Raw genomic sequence first — 17,940 nt, forward strand, 5'->3', positions numbered from 1 at the left:
CTAGTTTTGCATTTGGCTAGGGTCAGTGTCACTACTGGTAGCATGAGGCGATATCTGGACCCTACAGAGGTTACACAGGCAGCCCAACTCCCCCAGAATGGCGCATCGATACGTGCCATAGCCAGAAGATTTGCGGTTTCTCCCAGCACAGTCTCAAGAGCACCGAGGAGATTCCAGGAGACAGGCAGTTACTCTAGGAGAGCTGGAATGGGCCATAGAAGGTCCTTAACCCATCAGCAGGACTGGTATCTGCTCCTTTGTGCAAAGAGGAACAGGATGAGCACTGCTAGAGCCCTACAAAATTACCTCCAGCAGGCCACTGGTGTGAATGTCTCTGACCAAACAATCAGAAACAGACTTCATGAGGGTGGCCTGAGGGCCCGACGTCCTCTAGTGGACCCTGTGCTCACTGCTCGGCACCATAAAGCTCGATAGTCATTTGCCACTGAACACCAGTGGCGAGAGTATGTAGGCAGTTCCAGGAGGATGAAGGAATTGATACCATTGAATGGCCCCCACGCTCGCCTAACCTAAAGCCAATAGAACACCTCTGGGAGATCATATTTCGGTCCATCCCACGCAGCCAGGTTGCACCTCAGATTGTCCAGGAGCTCAGTGATGACCTGGTTCAGATCTGGGAGGAAATACCCCAGAATACCATCTGTCGTCTCATTAGGAGCATGCCCCGACATTGTCAGGCATGCATACATGCATGTGGGGGCCATACAAACTACTACCATTTTGAGTTGAGCAATGAAATTTCAGTAAAATTGACTAGCCTGCTGCATCACTCTGTAGGTTGAGAATTTTAATTTCCATCAACGATGGGGCATCCTTACATTTCTAACACATTACCCAGTCCATATCAGTATAGATAACCAGCATGATATTTTTCCCCATTGAGATCAGATGTGTTTTCAAAGTGTTCCTTTAATTTTTTTGAGCAGTGTACATGCACAGGAGGTTGCTTGTGTGAACTCAATCACCATTCAAATGGTTCTCATTCACAAAAAATAGCACAGGTACAAAAGTACAATGGGCATATTTAAAAAAAAAAAAAATCACATTTTGTTGCTTTGCAGCCTGAAATGAAGACAGACACAGTTTTTGTTTTATCCAGCTGTATTAACTCAGTAAAACTTATAACATTCAAGTGAAAGATATAACACCATGTCAGGAAGAAAATTTTAACATTAAAAAACAACCACCGAGTTGGAAAAGGATCACCCTCTTGTGTCAGTATTTTGTTGAACCATCTTTTACTTTAATTACAACCTTTAGTCTTTTGGGATATGTCTCTACTAACTTTGCACATCTAGACTTAGCAATATTTGCCTTCTCTTCTTTGCAGAACTGCTCAAGTTCAGTTAAATTTGATAGTGCAGACCATTTGAGGACTGCAGTCTTCAAGTCATTCCATAGATTTTCAATGGGGTTTATGTCTGGGCTCTGACTAGGCCATGCAAGGACATTTGCCTTTTTCTCCTTCAACCACTGTGTGGTCATTTTTGCTGTGTGCTTTGAGTCATTGTCATGTGGGAAGGTAAACCTTCTTCCCATTGACAGCTTTTGAGGGCAGAAGATTTTCTTTAAAAATCGGACGATATTTTTCCCCATCCATGTTGCGTTCTATCCTGACAAGCACTCCAGTCCTGCTGCAGAGAAACACCCCCATAACAGGATATTACCACCTCCATGCTTTACTGTAGGAATGGTGTTATTTGGATGGTGAGCTGTATTGGACTTCTGCCAGAAATATCGTTTAGTGTTGAGGCCAAATAATTCAATTTCAGTCTCATCTGACCATAACACCTTTTTCTATGTGCCCTCAAATTTTCAAGGTGCGTTTGGCAAAGCTCAGTCGTGACTGCATGTGGCCTTTCTTGTGGAGTGGCTTGTTTTCTTGCAACCCTCCCATACAAGCTACATTTGTGGAGAATTTATGATATTGTTGTCACATGCACACAATGACCACTCTGTCTTAAATTCCTGCAACTGCTTCAGAGATGCCGTAGGCCTCTTGGTAGCCTCTGACCAGTTTCCTCCTGGCTCTTTCATCCAGTTTGGAGCGACATCCTGTGTTGTTCCAAATACCTTCCACTTCTTAATAATGGACTTCATTGTGCATCCAGGCTTTGATAAAGCCTTTGAAGTTTTTTTGGATCCATCTGACTCTTCATGCTGAGCTTATCAAAATGACCACAGCTGATCACAGCTGAAAGTCAAATGGCTTTGTGTGCCATTGAGAAGGTGATTAGCTACACCTGATTGAGTTTACAAGTCATTTTTAGGAGGGGATGATCCTTTTTCCAACTCAGTGATTCTGTTTTTGATTTTTTTGTTTTCTGATATGTTGGTGTTATAATTTTCACTTGGATGTTATAAGTTGCAGTGAGAAAATACAGCTGGATAAAACAAAAAATGTGTCTTCATTTCAGGTTGCAAAGCAACAAAATGTGATTATTTTAAAGTGGGGTGATTCTTTTCTATACCCACTGTATTTATGGAAATATATTAGCAAACAAAACACAGATCAAACACCTATAAAATAACAAAGTAGCCAGTATGTGTAGAAAATATTAAACTACACAACACATGCATCACCTCCATCTCCTACAATCCATACAATATAATCATGTAGGTGGGGGAGATTAAACAAAATATTTGTGCACTAATCAAAACTACATACAGTATATACAAAAAAACTGCATATAAAAAACATACAAGAAAATCCTAACACATGATACCCTGCATCATACTATGGTAGAATACCTCCTACAGCTTGTAACTCGTAATAACTGGGGACATCCCACTCATGGTTTAAGCCCCCTGGATTTCTTGTTTGTAATTGGAATATCCAGAAGACTACCCTTTTACATAGAAGCATAGAAACACATCCCCCTCCTCTCCTCAGGGCTACAACCTTTTCTGTACCCAGTATCTGTAGGGCTGATGGATCACCTCCATGTTAACATTAAAGTGTCTCACCACATTTAAAGAATGCTTCTTGTCGATTTTTTAAATGTGGTTAAGGAGCCAATCCTGTAGCCTTCTAGTTGTTCTCCCCAAATATTGTACAGAGCATATTTTACATGTGATTAAATAATGTACTGAGTGTTGCAATTAATAAATATTTTCATCTTAAAGAATAACTCCACTTTTGTTGGAAAAAAAAAAAAAAAACACACATTCCCCTCTGGGTGATCTATGTACATTACAGAGATTTTCACAAACTTTGTTGCAGATTCCTACCTTTCATTACTCTATAGAAATAGCTGTTTATATGTGTCCATATGTAGAGTGAATCTGTATGGGAATGATTTCATAGTTATCAATCAACTGCTGCACATGCAGGGCTCTAATGAGGAAAATTGCAGGGTCTTCAACCCCATTTAGATGTATTTTCCCTTTGGGAGTTTCTTAAAAAAAAAAAAAAAAAAAAAGAAGAAGGATATTGTTGCAGGGGATGCCCAAAATCTGACTTGTATCTTAGTGCAGACTTCTGGGAAAATCCATCAGCCAATCAAACCATCTGTGTACAGAACACTTCCAGGTTGCCATATTGCATTTTACAGAAAATTACAGTGCTGCAGAATGAAAATGAAAGGACATTTTTAAAATAACATTCAATTACGATTTGACTTGTGTTGCCATTGTATACACTATTATTTTGCTTTTTTTTTTTTCCTACGAAAGTGGAGTTACCCTTTAAATCTCCTGTTGAACACGACTGACACAAACTCATCACTTCTTGGAATACAAGGAAAGCAGAGGCACTTGTCTTCTCCACACTTCTAATTACTTTTAAAGTGCAGCCAAGTGTGTTCCATAGTGACACTTGAAGAAAATTAACTCAGGGAGAGGAAGGTTCCCAAGGATGGGGCTTGTCGAGAAACAGTTACCACCCCTGCAGATAAAATGCTGGTATAAATATCATCTTCATATTGTACAGGAAGGTACCGTTCTACAATGTTCTGAATTTTTCTAAACTCCAAGCTATAAGTTGCGGGGAACACTAATTTTTGTTGTGGATCAAAATCTCGAGTTCTTTCTTGCAACAGATGTCTCCTATCTGCCATTCTAGCTATATGTGTTGCCCTCCTTAAGGACACATCCAAATACCCACGATGACTGAATCAATCACACGTGTACTTACAACATAAGGGGTCAATTCACTAAAGGTTTCACTTTCCAGAAATATAGCTTGAGATAATAAAAGGGTCAATTCATCAAAGTAAAATATCAAATATGAGGTAAATATCACACATTTGTTAAAATAGTAAGATAAATACTGCAAAAAAAAAAAAAACATGAGATAAAATATTAAAGTCAATTCAATAAAAAACACACATTCCTTATTTATCACCAGGTGTTTGCTGGTGGTATTTTATAAATGTACAAAGTAACAATTAGAGGAACTCTGCACTGGTCAGAAAGTGAAAAGTATACAATGTATCATTGTAAAAATGTTCTCCTCTGAGCTCAGGATTGAAAATAAAATTGTAACATTTCATCAGAGGGAGATCATTTTGTGAATGAAAGCACACTACAATGGTTTCATAGTAATACAGTATTGCAGTGTGCATTCTAATAAAAAAAAAAAAAAAACAACAAAACACCAAAATAAAAAAAAACGCAAAATGTAAGTGCTAAATAATCTCAAAACAAATATTTAACACATTCGGTAAAGAATGCATGTGAACTTACTACTTTTGAAATAAATACCGCATGAGTTATTTTAACTCAAAAATTAATGCAGTGTTTAATCTCTTCGTGAATTGACCCCAAGGTCCCCAGTACCACCCTCACGGACTTGGGGACTGGCTGTAACTTCCCAAGAAATTCCAGCCAGCTCCCCGCTGCACATACACAAGGTCCTGCAGCCTCCTAAAATGCGTGATGTGTACCACGAGGCTGCAGGCACGGAGGGAGCAGGGCGAATGACCAAATTCTTGTCTCGGCGAGACATGAGGAAATTGGGAGCAGGTATCTGACAAAGGAGGTGCCCACACCCAGTTAAAAAAAAAATGTCTGCTTTAAAATGTACCAAAACCAAGTAATAGAAGGACAAACCTATACCATCCAATTGATTTCTATGCAGTCACATAGGCCTTCACATTACTTATATATTGGTAGATCTAAAGAACACTGTACAGTGTATGGTCACCTTAAAAGGCACAGCATTGTAAAATAGATAAAAATTCAGCCTAAGCAAAGAAACAACTGTTAGGGGAATGGAGTAGAGTACTGTATGTGTTTGAATACTTTGCTAGTCACATGAGCGTTAAAAAAAAGATCTACTAGTATCAGACAACCAGATTCACTATTAGGCTACTTTCAAACTGATCCGCCACAAAAACGCACAGGCGTTTTAGGCACGATTTTTGAGCGTTTTTAAAAAAAGGACACGTGACTTAAAAACTGCACCAAAAACACTTCTCAGAGGAGTTTTTTGAGCCACTTTTCAGCCATTTTCCATTTATTTCAATGGCAAGAGACGTTTTTGGGGCGTTTTTTTTAACTCACCAAACATGCCCCAAAGATGCTGCAAAGCGCAACGCCTCAGTGTGAAAACATACATAGATATGCTTGCACATGTGTGTTTTTACATGTTTCTGTGCACTGCATTTAGGGTATCTCATTCATTTAAATGGGCTGCCTTACGTGTGAAAAAAGTACTAGAGAAGGCATGACGCTCCTGAAAAATCGTGCCCCACCAAAACGCATGGTACTTTGGTCACCATGCATTTGCAGCATGCAAACAGCAGTGGTGTATGGTGGAGCCATTAAGGATTAATGCCTGTAAAAGAGCTGCACATTTTTGTGCATTGCAGGAAGTTGTGTGCTTTTTTTGCATGTTCCCGCAACAGACAAATGTGAACCAAGCCTTACCATTCAATGTACCCTGCGTCACTTGGCATGCCAAAGAAATATGCTGAGAAACTGAGGAGTCTCCTCACTCTGTAAACTGTCAATAATAATTATGGTGGAAATAATCTTACTTGCCTAAATCCTTGTTACATTTGCTTCCTATTATATTAGCTTCCTATTATTATTATTTTTGTCTTGCATATGTGCTGCCCGGGTATCCATTCCTGTGCCACCATTCTGAAAATGTCCATGATACTGCGCATGTACGAGATGAAGCTTCATCTCGCGCATGCGCTATGTGGCACTACATTTGTTTTTTTTTTCCTGAGCAAATGAATGTGAAAAAAGTGTTAGGTGATTTAAGGCACAATTTGGGGGAAAGGTCTGCTTTGAGCCCAAACTCCCCCCCCCCCCCATTTTGGATAGAGTAGGGAAGGGTTAAAAACACTTTTTTTATTATCGGTTTCTAATTATGGTGATTTTTGCACTTGTTTCTGTGACAGCTGTCTAAGGGGAGTTTCCTCACATTGGAAAGATATTTTCTCCCATCCTGTTGAGTCTACAGGACAAGTGTCCCCATAAGAAGATTTCCCCTCTATTCCTGCTCTGGTGTCAACTAGAATCTTTGGATTTACCCCCAGTTTCATTCCTGATGACACTGGTGATCAGGACAATTAGAGTGAGGGGATGGGGGCAGAGACAGAAAAAGACTTGACAGTGGTTCTTAGGTCCTCACCACTATGCAAATCTAATCCTTTGGTTATATTTAATGTCAAGTACATTGACAACTGCAAAGAAGATTTTAGGCAATAGAGTCATCTTGATTAGGCCAACTCTGCTTGTCCCCTTTAAAGTGGAACTCCAGACACTTATGTTTTTAATAAAAGCAAGTCAAAGCAGGATATACACTGGCAGAAAATCAGCCAGTTCGGACACAGCAGCGGAGATCGCTGCATCAACATCACTTCTGTTTCAACCTGATTAAATGAAAGAAAACAGAATGTGTACCCAGATTAAATCTGTAGGGTTTTCCATCAGAATCTCTATCACAACTGTGTACAAGGACTAGGACAAGGAAGGAGGCTCTATCTTTAAATGGGGACACTGTAGACAATAAGAACCCGACATGATTCTAATTCATCCCCACTGGTTTACTATACAGTAACATTTTGCTGCATGTGCCCTCGGTGATTTGCACAGTCTTTTTGGATATATTGATATTCTGTTACACCGAATGTCTAGAAATCTCAGAGAGTGGGTGGGGGAACTCACATTGTCCTATGACCTGCTTCATACCCAGGGGACTTTCACCACCTACACATTTGCAATTGTGATGAAATACATACCAACCTCGTTAGCACTGGAGTTCTCTATGTGACCTTTGGTAATTCACTTCATACAGTAATAAAAATATCCCAGGCTTTCCCTGTCATTTATCATGTTTTTTCCCAATTGTAAAAATGTTCCTGCACCATAAGGACCCTAAAAGCAGACTCAGTAGATTTTTTCTATAGCTGTTCATTATTTTGTCCTTCTCCTTGAGTACCTTTTCTATTCTCACCACACTGCACAGCATTCCTCTCTCTTCCATTGATCTACTGACTTTTTCTACTGCATTCTAAAAGCAGCAGACACACCAAACATTTTACTAATTATTCCAGCTATAGATGTGGCTGTACAGTGCAGAACTAAAGTACATGGCATATCCTGCCTGTTTTTCTTACACTCGATGCCTTTAGGAAGAGCTGTGTAAGAATAGCAATTGTACACAGACAGAATATACTGGATTTTGTAGTTCCACACTGCAGAGGCACAGTTTGTTTTCTGTATACCCAAGTCCAGGTTGACGTTCCCCTCCACTTAGACCTCTTGTTAAAAAAAATAAATAAATAATATAGTGTATACAAAGCGGATCTTAGGTGTCTTCCAGCCTGTCACATGACAAAGAAAAGGGCAGCACTGGAGGGTAGAGTATGCCAAGAAGAAGGAATCAACACACTACCATCCTATGACATTCAAAAGGGTGCAGGCTTGACATGTACACCTGTCGTGAAGGAAGGGGGTAAGCAGGGGATAAAACCAGGCAAGGGCCAGTCAGAAGGGTTGAAATCCATTTCATGTATCTATGTAAACCCATACTCCCTGCCATATGAACCTGCAGAATGAGGCCCAGATTCATGACACATCCCCACACTATGCACACAACACCTCAAAATACAGGCTCAGGACATTCATGGACCACACCTCTACCCCGAGGCTGCATATCACTCTAAACCTCATAGAAACATAGAAGAATAACCACTGAAACACCGCCAAGTGGTCCATCAAGTCTTGTTTTGAGTTATATACAGTATGTTTTTGTTGTTTTTTTTTTGAGTATAGATTTATGTTTGTCCCAAGCATGTCTGAATCCACTTACAGTTTACAGACTCACTACCTCTACTGGAAGTCTATTCCAAGCATCAACTACTCTTTTTCGGTAAATTAATACTTTCTAACATTAGTTTTGAACTTTCTGCTAGTTTGAGATCATGTCCCCGTTTTCTTGGTCTGTTTCATATTAAAACCCCTGCACTACTGAACCTTATTCACCCCTCGATGCATTTAAAGGTTTCAATCAGGTCTCCCCTTTTCCTTCTTTCCTCCAGACTGTACGTTTTATGTACCTGAAGTCTCTCCTGACATTTCACCATTTTTGAACGTTTTATTCCTCTGACATTTCACCATTTTTGTTACCCATCTCTGGCTTCTATCTCAATAATATCTTTTTGTAAGTGAGGTCTCTAGAACTGGACACAGTACTCTAAAAATGATATCCAACTAAAAATCTATATAGAGAAATCAGGACCTCTTTCCTCCTGATGGTGACCCCACTAGTGACCCATCCTACAATTCTATTCAGTTTTCCCACTGCTTGCGAATTTTGCAATAATTTGAAATAAGTACCCCTGAATCTTTTTCCTCTGTATTGCTGGCCAGTGTTGTACCCCAATGTTGTACTCTGTTAGGTGATTCTTTTCCCCTAGGTGCAATATTTTACATTTAGAAACATTTAACTGCAGTTTTCACTGCTTTGAACAATCTTCCAGCAATACCAAATCATGTTCCATGTTACAGACACCACCTCCAGAGATATTAACCATATTACACACCTTTGTATCATCAGCAAAAGGACATACCTTACCCACCAAACCTTTAGTTAGATCACAGATTAAGAAGAACAGGACCTAGTACAGAGCCTTGTGGTACTTCCAAGTGACAAAACCTGTCATCACCCATTCCTTGCAGGCCAAGATAACTGAGATCTACTCTTTTCCTTGTAATTTCAAACAGGCACACTGCTTCTAGTATTGCAGGATTTCATCTTCTATAGTATATAAAACTGAATAACTATTGTGTATGCAGTCACTTTCTGGTTGTCAGGCGTGCACACACTGAAATCCCATTGCTTATGCACGTACATGAGCAAAAACACGAATGAAAAACTTAACTAAATGTGTGTACTAACACACCAGTGCATGTGACAACGTTAACCTAAGGATGCCTCCAAGTCAAGTGCATTTAACATTCCATTACAGAGCTAAAGCTTGTTGCTGACCTAGGCTTTCTCTGACATCTGATAACTTGGTGTTCCTGTTTCACCCTGGCTTGTTTTTGACATTTGGTGAACTCTTAAGGTTCTGTGCACACACTTGGCCACTACTCTCTGTTGGCAGCTTGCAGATTCCTATTCTTGCTGACTTACTGCTGACCTCTGGAATGTCTTCCATTCTTTACTATAAGCCTGCTGAACTAGAACTGACTAGGGACGCTCCTGCAAGCTGGAGGCCAAGTAGTTAGCATTGCAGCATTGTGATCCTTGATTCGATGCCCACAAGTCTGCCTGTGTTTTTTTGGCTTTGTACTGGGATATTTAATACAAAAACAATCTGGAAAGTTAAAAGGAATCTAGACCAAACCAGTCCAGGAGTTATGTATGCAACTGTAAAATGCAGTAGATACCTGGGATTTTAAAATCCTTCTGAGGATTTGACTCTTGTTAATGGTTCTATATACACTATACTGCCAAAAGTATTGGGACCAGGGGCGTGTTTGCCACAAGGCAAACAAGGCGTTGGCCTAGGGCAGCACTTTTCAGGGGGGCAGAAGGGACACTTAGGACAGGGGCTGCTGTGTCTTACCTGTGTCCACGACTGTATCCCACTTCGATCCGGTCCACGAGGCACTGCTGGAGGAGGGGTAGAGAGGTTGTCCGGTCTCTTCATTTCCCTGGATCTTGGATAGTGATGTGGGCGGGTTGACATGCTGGCACTGTTATCTGGCCACACCCCCAAAATAACTGGGTAGCCTATGGCAGCCTGTCCCTTCCTCTGCAAGCCCCACCTCCTCAGCGGTGATTGGCTGTCAGACCTGTAGCTCAGGGAAAACACACAGGCAGAGAGGAGGAGCCGAGCGGCAGCGCGAAGATAAAAGAAGCTGCGGGACCGGCCGGAGCCGGTGAAGAGGAGAGCGGCCAGAGAAGGAAGACAGCTGATCAGTAAGGTAAGTGTCTGTGTCGGGCCCGGTAAGGTAAGTGTGGTAGGAATAGTTCTCCATCATAGGTGTCACTGACACCAATGACTGAACACTCTTCCTCCCGCACTGACACCAGTGATGGGGCACTCTTCCTCCCGCACTGACACCAGTGATGGGGCACTATTCTTCCACTGACACCAATCCTCCAAATGACACCGATAATGGAGTAAAATAAGAAGGTGGAGCTCTAATATGAAGAGGTGGCGCCTAAAAAGGAAGGGTGGAGTTTACAGATGAAGGAGTGGATCTTAAACAGGAAGGGGTGGGACACATTAAGATGCGGGGGGCAGATTTTAGTCTTACATAGGGTAGCACAAAACCATCATTCCAGAACACACGTCTCCACTGCTCTAGAGTCCAGTGGCAGCGTGCTTTATACCACTGCTTCCGATGCATTGCACTTGGGGATTTAAGGCTTGGATGTAGCTGCTCGACCATGGAAACCCATTCCATGAAGCTCTCTATGCACTGTTGTGCTAATCTGAAGGCCACATGAAGTTTGGAGGTTTTTAGCTATTGATTCTGCAGACAGTTGGTGACTTCTGCGCACTGTACGCTTCAGCATGCGCTGACCCCGCTCTGTAATTTTACATGGCCTACTACATCATGGCTGAGTTGCTGTTGTTCCCAGTTGCTTCCACTTTGTTACAATACCACTAACAATTGACCGTGGAATATTTAGTAGCAAGGAAATTTCATGGATGGACTTATTGCACAGATGGAAACCTATCACGGTACCACGCTTGAATTTACTGAGCTCCTGAGAGCAACCTATTCTTTCATAAATGTTTGTAGAAGCAGTCTGCATGCCTAGGGGCTTGATTTTATACACCTGTGGCCATGGAGGGGATTGTAAAACCTGAATTCAATGACTTGGAGGGGTGTCCCAATTCTTTTGGCAATATAGTGTATGTACTTATGTAACATGCAGTGTAATATGTCAAAGCTTTATCAATATAGGAAATAGAATATGAAAACACTGCTTATAAGTAGCCTGGCCTACATTTCTTCCAATTTCTAACTTTATGACCAAAGTTGAAATAGTGAATAGGGAAAAACAGATATAGGAATTTTACCAGCTAGTGCAAAGTGCCTTCACTGCTTTCCTCTAGTAAAAATAATAGAGGATATTCAGTACAGGGTTGGGTAAATTCTTGGTGAAATTTCCAATGAAAATACAGGAACAAAATATACCTACAGAACAGCTTTACCTGGATTATCTGACTTTTAATGCTTGCACCTTTAACTGCCACCAACAAGGCAACTTTCCCCCCTCCTCACCTTGTTTCCCAGGCTTGGGACTGGTATAGCAGTCCAGCGAACATCTCTTTTCCAATCTTCCCTAGCTAAAAAATAACCCAGGAGGCAACAAGCATTATGTCCCTTCGGATTTAAAATGTCACTTTCCCTGGCTTTCAGATGAAGGTGACCCAGAAGTTGTACAACTGTTGGATTGCTTCCATGGATGCCTGGAACGGGATGATGTCTCAGTATAGAGAACCTGTCATAGCAAAATTATGACAAATGCGTGTCAACTCCCTATGTGATAGCAATAAAATTAAGTGAAAAAAAAAAAAAAGTTTCATAAATTGAATTTACACCCATGCACTTATGAACACAGACCCACGTCCCAGAGACGCCTACGTACAAAACGCTGATTGCACTACATATTTTAGGTATCGTTGTGCACACCAGAGTGACAACCATAAATGGTGTCCTTAGAATTGTTGCTCTCTGAACTGCTGTAGGCTATTTTAAAATTGGTGTTGATGGAAAACATGGTCAACAGGCTTGACATGTTTGGTATCTATTTACAAGTTCCTGTTTTGTGTTTCACTAAAAAAATGGGTCAATATATTGTTGTGTGCACCAAAAGGTTGTCTAAAAAATTGGAGCTCCAGGGTACTCATTTTCATTAAATGTTTGGGAGCTTTACCTAATCTTCAGGCCTATAATGTGTAACAGATCTGGCAGCAAAAGGGTTACTAAAAAGGAATACATAGATTGCCTAGAGCAGGCAAAAGTGTTAAATGTTTTTTCTAATTGGAAATATACAGTTTATTTTAAATTTTGGTTGGTTTTTTAACACACATTCACTTATATCTGCAAAGGCAAGTTTTTAATCAATCTGTAAATATACACAGCTAAAGAGACAGTACTGTAAATTAATTATTGGTCATTACCTTCCCACCGGACAATTTTTTGGCACTTTCAAAGAGTTCATCAATGTGTGAAGTGAAGGACATAAAATCTGGAATGACAAATTTCCTTCGAAATGCTTGTGTGAGCAGAACAATGTTGCTTTGTACACACCTGAGAAAAAGCAAACAGATTAAACTATGTGGCATTTAAACAACTAAATGTCAACTACAAAAATACTATTATCTTAAGGAAAAGCTATTACCATCTCTCAGGATATAAACAAAGATCTACAAGTGTTAAACTGACAATACACTGTAAGATATCCGGCAGGGCTGAATGAAAAAGCTAAACAGTGTGGGTGGAGGTATTTTCCCCCCCCATTGAATACCTGAACAGCGGCTGTATCAGACTGGATGCAGCCACTGCTGGACTGGCAATTTTCCAACCTGCTCTTTTGATTTTCAGATCTAGGTACATTACCTGGTAGAATGTTTACAAGGACACCCATGGCTTGATTTGCGTCCAGGTCACCAGAAAGCTGCTGAAATTTGCTCCATGTATGGTTGACTTTAGAATAAATCTGCTGAGGCTAAGTAGTGAATGATCGCTAAACAGATGTAAAGAAAAAACCTCTATGGTGTAAACCAAACACGTAGCAGGAGTAAGGCCTGGTTCACACCTATTTTTTTGGTACTTTCTGCATAAATGCACTATAGTCCATTTAACATGGTTTCCTATAGGACACGTTCACATCTATGCTTTTTTCAGCCACTGCGTTATTGGAAAGGGTAAGGAACTTTTTAAAATGCAAAATGGTGCATTTCTGGTTTAATAGACTTCAATAGAGACTCTGTAGAAACACATTTAGTGCGTTTTGTATGCATTTAGCATTTTTTATTCTGCCTAACAAAATGATCCCCCAAAAAACCATAAAAATAAAATGCATAAAAACATGTGTGAAAAAACTCAAAATGCACCGCATAAAGCACTCCAGAACCAGATCAATCGCAAACTGCAGGCCTAAAGATCAATCCCACACAACTGCAGTATTGTCTGATCATGGGTGATTAATCACGAATACATGTTGCCTGTGTATGAAATGGCCTGTCCTGCTCCTGGTGACCTAGCAAAACCAAAAGTACACCTATATATCAATTTTAGTCTTTGGAAAAAAAAAAAAAAAAAAAAAAAAAAAAAAAAAAAAAAAAAAATCGGTCATACACTAATCAAAATTCAGCCGATTCAGAAAAACTGACCAAATTCCGATCAGTGTTTGGCTGTCCCTCCTCGACAGACATTAATTGTTTGTAGTGCTGGGCTGAACACCCACGTGTTCAGTTTGCAGTTGATCATTCAAACCTAATGAATGTTCGACCGCGAACTTCATGCAAGTCTATGAGACTCGACCATGTAAAATTCAAATGTGCCCATTTTGAAGGCTTATATGCAAGTTATTGGCCATAGAAGGAGTGTGCCCTGAGGGACATGAAAAAAAAGTCCTTTAAAATATCATGCTTGGGGGGGCCTTAAACTACCTGCAAAGTTGCACATCTGTACAATATATAGAACCTGCAGCAGGACATTTTTTTATTTAAAAAAAATGTAATTTAAAAAAAAAACAAAAAAACACAGCGTAGACTTTTAAGGGGAACCCCAAAAATGGGGAGGGGGGAAGTGTATGGGGTTGCCCTTTAGGCCTGGTAGGACTTTTAAGTGGAATCTCACACCCAAAAAATGAGGGGGGCCCTATAAATTCCTACCAGACTCTTGATCAGAGCACAGAACAGGAAAGGGGAGGGAACCAAATGTGCCCCCCCACCCCATGTGGCTTACCAGGCCACATGCCCCCAGCACTGGGATGGTGTCCCCATGCCGATGGGAACAGGGGCCTCTTCCCTGCAACCCTTTCCCGGTGGTTGTGTCTGTGGGCAGGGGAGCTCATTAGCATCAAAGTTTTTGACAAGTCCTTTATTAAGTCTGCAAATACTTACCTCTGCTCCAGCTTGTCCCTGGCTTCATGTGTCTTGATTGGCCAGCATAGAATGATGTAACTTTTGCACATGCGAGTTCATTTATCCTGACACGGAGGCATGCAAAGCATGTACACGGAGTTGCGCACGTGCAGTTCAGTTCTAAAGTAATTGCAAAACAGCCAGGTAAATTTGTATTCTTGCAGAAGCAACATATGCCTTTCTGTAATAAAAAGTTTCATTTTTAGTGACCAAGTGACTTCCGTGGGCAAAAGATGCTGGTATTATGTTCCCAACGCTCATTAGTTTTGAAGAAGCTACTTGGATGAGTATTGAAAGGTCTTGAAAACTACAGAACAAGTCTAGTTGAATTTGACTTGAAATCTACAACTAGATATTTACAGGACTGTTTAACAATTAAATTGAACCAGGAGAAATTCTGAGCTATATAAAATTAAGAAAATAACTGCAATCATTGTAAGATGTCTAAAAATATGATCTAAAGATCACAAAATGACCCTTACTTTTTGAAGAGTTCCTTGTCGAGCATTACACCATCAGATGTAGTCTGTAGAGACAGCCTTAGCATATCCATACATTCTTTCAGCCTTGGATCAGATGTGCGCAGCCCGGTAGCCTTTAGTGCCTGCAAAACACAACACCATTTACCATAAAACAATTTTATAGTGAGCATACATTTCTGATTCTATAGCCCAAATTTTCACAGGACTAATCCAATTCTTGGAGTTTCTAAATGGCGTGCCTTAGAAAAGGCACAGCTTACATTATTATGGGTGTGATTTATTAAACTTTTACAGGTTATATAGTTACTTCTTTCATAATTCAACTCTGAATTTTAAATAAATATAAAATACACAAATTAATGCAATGTTGTGTTTATTAATACATTATTAAAAATATTTTTTTTATGCAAGCAGTGTTTGCACCTTAATGTGACTTGTATCAGTATCTTGCAAATCAAGTACATCAGAAGTGGGAAAGGGAGAAGTAACAAGAACTAGTGGTGCACTGAAATTAAAATTCTGGTACCAAAACCAAAACTTCAAGGACCGATATATCGGTGCATCCCTAACAAGAACCCAATCAGTGTATGTGCTGACAAGAACCATGCTGATAGGAACATAAGTGGCAGAGACCTTGATGCATGTTCCAATCAGCTGGAAATAAAACAGTGGTTAGCAATGGCAGCTTGCTCGTTTTGCTTATTACAGGTTTCCTTTGCCTAGGGATTAATTAGGGGAAAAACTAATTTCTATAAACTTGCCCTTTTACATTTTTGTGAACTTTAACTAGAAAATTAAGAAAATGCCCAGTCATAAGTAGCAGACATTTGTCTTTGCTAATAATCAGAGACCAGGTCAACCAGACCACTTTTAAATTGAAAACCTTGCAGCTGTAGAAGAGAACATTTGCATGTTCCCCGCTTTTAGGAAAAAAAAAAAAACCTCCAGTTTTGTGACCCGTGTAACTTTAGTAAGAATCAAATTACTTCCTGAAAGGGTTAATTTCTCTTTGTACCAACCCCTACCCAATCTGCACAGCTAGCATACTTGTAGGCAAACACTAGTATTTCAGGAAGGATCAGTGAGTGGTATCTGTGCACCCATAAAGTAATTCAGCAGAAGTGTCAGTTGTAGCAGTCATTTGTGCATAAAAATGTAAACAAAAGCAGGAGCTGACTGTAATATTTGCAGAGAGTAGAAATATCACTGCTGCCATTATTCAGAACCAAGATTTGCCAGTGTGTGCAAGCTCCTACTATCAGCCTCTTCACTCATCAGAAAAATGATAGACTGTTCAGTAAAGCTGGCCACACACACTACACAGCTGAACAAAAGATATCTGGCTATTGTATTCTAACAGCCAGCACCTGCGGATGTGAGAATACCCAAACAGTGGCTGCATCTTGCAGTTGCCATTGAATGCAGGTGTTGTTTGACTTACAATTTTCAACCCTGCCCCTTTGATTTACAGAGCAAAAGATCTTGGGTAAGTGGATGCTGAAAGGGCCACCTACAGCTATAATTTTGGCCAGTTTACCATTTACTCTGCATATGCCGAGCAAACAGATTAAAAAAAAAAAAAAAAAAAATGATAGCAGGAAATACTACAGATTGTCATTTGAATGAACGCTTTCACTGCCAAACCCATACAGCCCTACAGCACTGATTCCAGCAAGCCAGGTCACTTCAGGGACCATGAACTTATAGCAGAAATGTTCAGCAGACTCTGCTGAAGAAAATAGATCTGATTAGCGGGCCAACAAGCCACTGATCAGAACTATTCCCCTTAAAACACAGTAGCACCTACTTTTTATTCTACTGGTCATGTGCTTTCATAAAATATATGATCTTTTACAAACTCTGAAAGCTGTAAAAGGGAAAAATAAAAAAGCAATGGAAAAATTGCAAAAGTGGTCCGGCCTGCTGAATTTAAAAGTGGAGCGCAGGGCCTGGCAGTGAAAAGGTTAAAGAGTATCAAAAGCCAAGAACAAAAATGAATAATATTGCAGCTTACTGGTTCATAGATGTGGTGGATGCTTCGGTTTCCTTTTTAACACTCTTTTCCTTTATTTTTACCTGGTAATCCAACCATTAACACACTTCCTGTCCTAGGATGACAATCGTACTGTGTCAGGACTGCATAACACCTCCCTCTCTCCTCTATTACAGGGGGAGGTATTTTGTAGTCCATATAGAAAGTAGGAAACAATGCTAACTGATAACAGTCCAGAGGCAGAGTAAAGGAAGCTGTCAGCTCACAAAACTTCTGACTGGATGAAGAGCTATTTTTTTTTGAACAGATACAATAAAAAGGAAGCAAAGAAGAGCAATGTATTGTTAGTATTTACATACAATCTAATACTGTTCTTTCTGGCAGACTGTTTATTACCCTATTATATACTGACACTCAGGTGCAAAGTATTGCCATTCCAATCCTAAGTTTCATAATATTGGGTCGTATGATGAAACTGTACATATGAGACTACACAGAAACACAGGCATTTGTTTTTACTTGCTTCGTTCAAACAGGAGGATTCCTGGGTTTACAGAGTTCACCTTCAGATTAGAATCTCAAATGGCATGCGTGCAGCTAAGGGCGGTTTTATTAGTTTGGGCTGCATACCTTTCATTCATTCAAAAATTCTCCTCTATTTAACCTTGAATTATTTACAGGGTCATTAAAATGCAAGAGAATGTGCATTATTTTAATGTATAAAATGATGGCAATTTTTACATGTCTCCAGCTATTATACAGGATTTATATAGCGCCAACAGTTTGTGCAGCGCTTTACAAACGGAAGGTAGTCATTACAGTTACAATACAATTTGGTACAAGAGGAAACAGAGGGCCCTGCTCA

General features: G+C 40.1%; 1 protein-coding gene across 6 annotated transcripts in view; it reads right to left on the reverse strand.

Moving 5' to 3' along the window:
- Positions 1–17,940, reverse strand: part of LOC149449847 (glutaminase kidney isoform, mitochondrial) — a 172,622-nt gene that overhangs the window by 94,046 nt on the left and 60,636 nt on the right. For all 6 annotated transcript variants that reach the window (XM_089692706.1, XM_089692705.1, XM_089692707.1 and 3 more), the window contains exons 3-4: positions 15,083–15,204; positions 12,630–12,759 (exon numbers count right to left, since the gene is read on the reverse strand). In XM_089692706.1, the coding sequence (XP_089548832.1) occupies positions 12,630–12,759; positions 15,083–15,204 (252 nt within the window). The remainder of the gene's footprint in view (positions 1–12,629; positions 12,760–15,082; positions 15,205–17,940) is intronic.

Source organism: Staurois parvus, unplaced genomic scaffold (assembly GCF_062004578.1).
Source record: "Staurois parvus isolate SC_StPar_1 unplaced genomic scaffold, SC_StPar_1.0 ptg000601l, whole genome shotgun sequence".
In the NCBI taxonomy this organism is placed as follows: Eukaryota; Metazoa; Chordata; class Amphibia; order Anura; family Ranidae; genus Staurois; species Staurois parvus.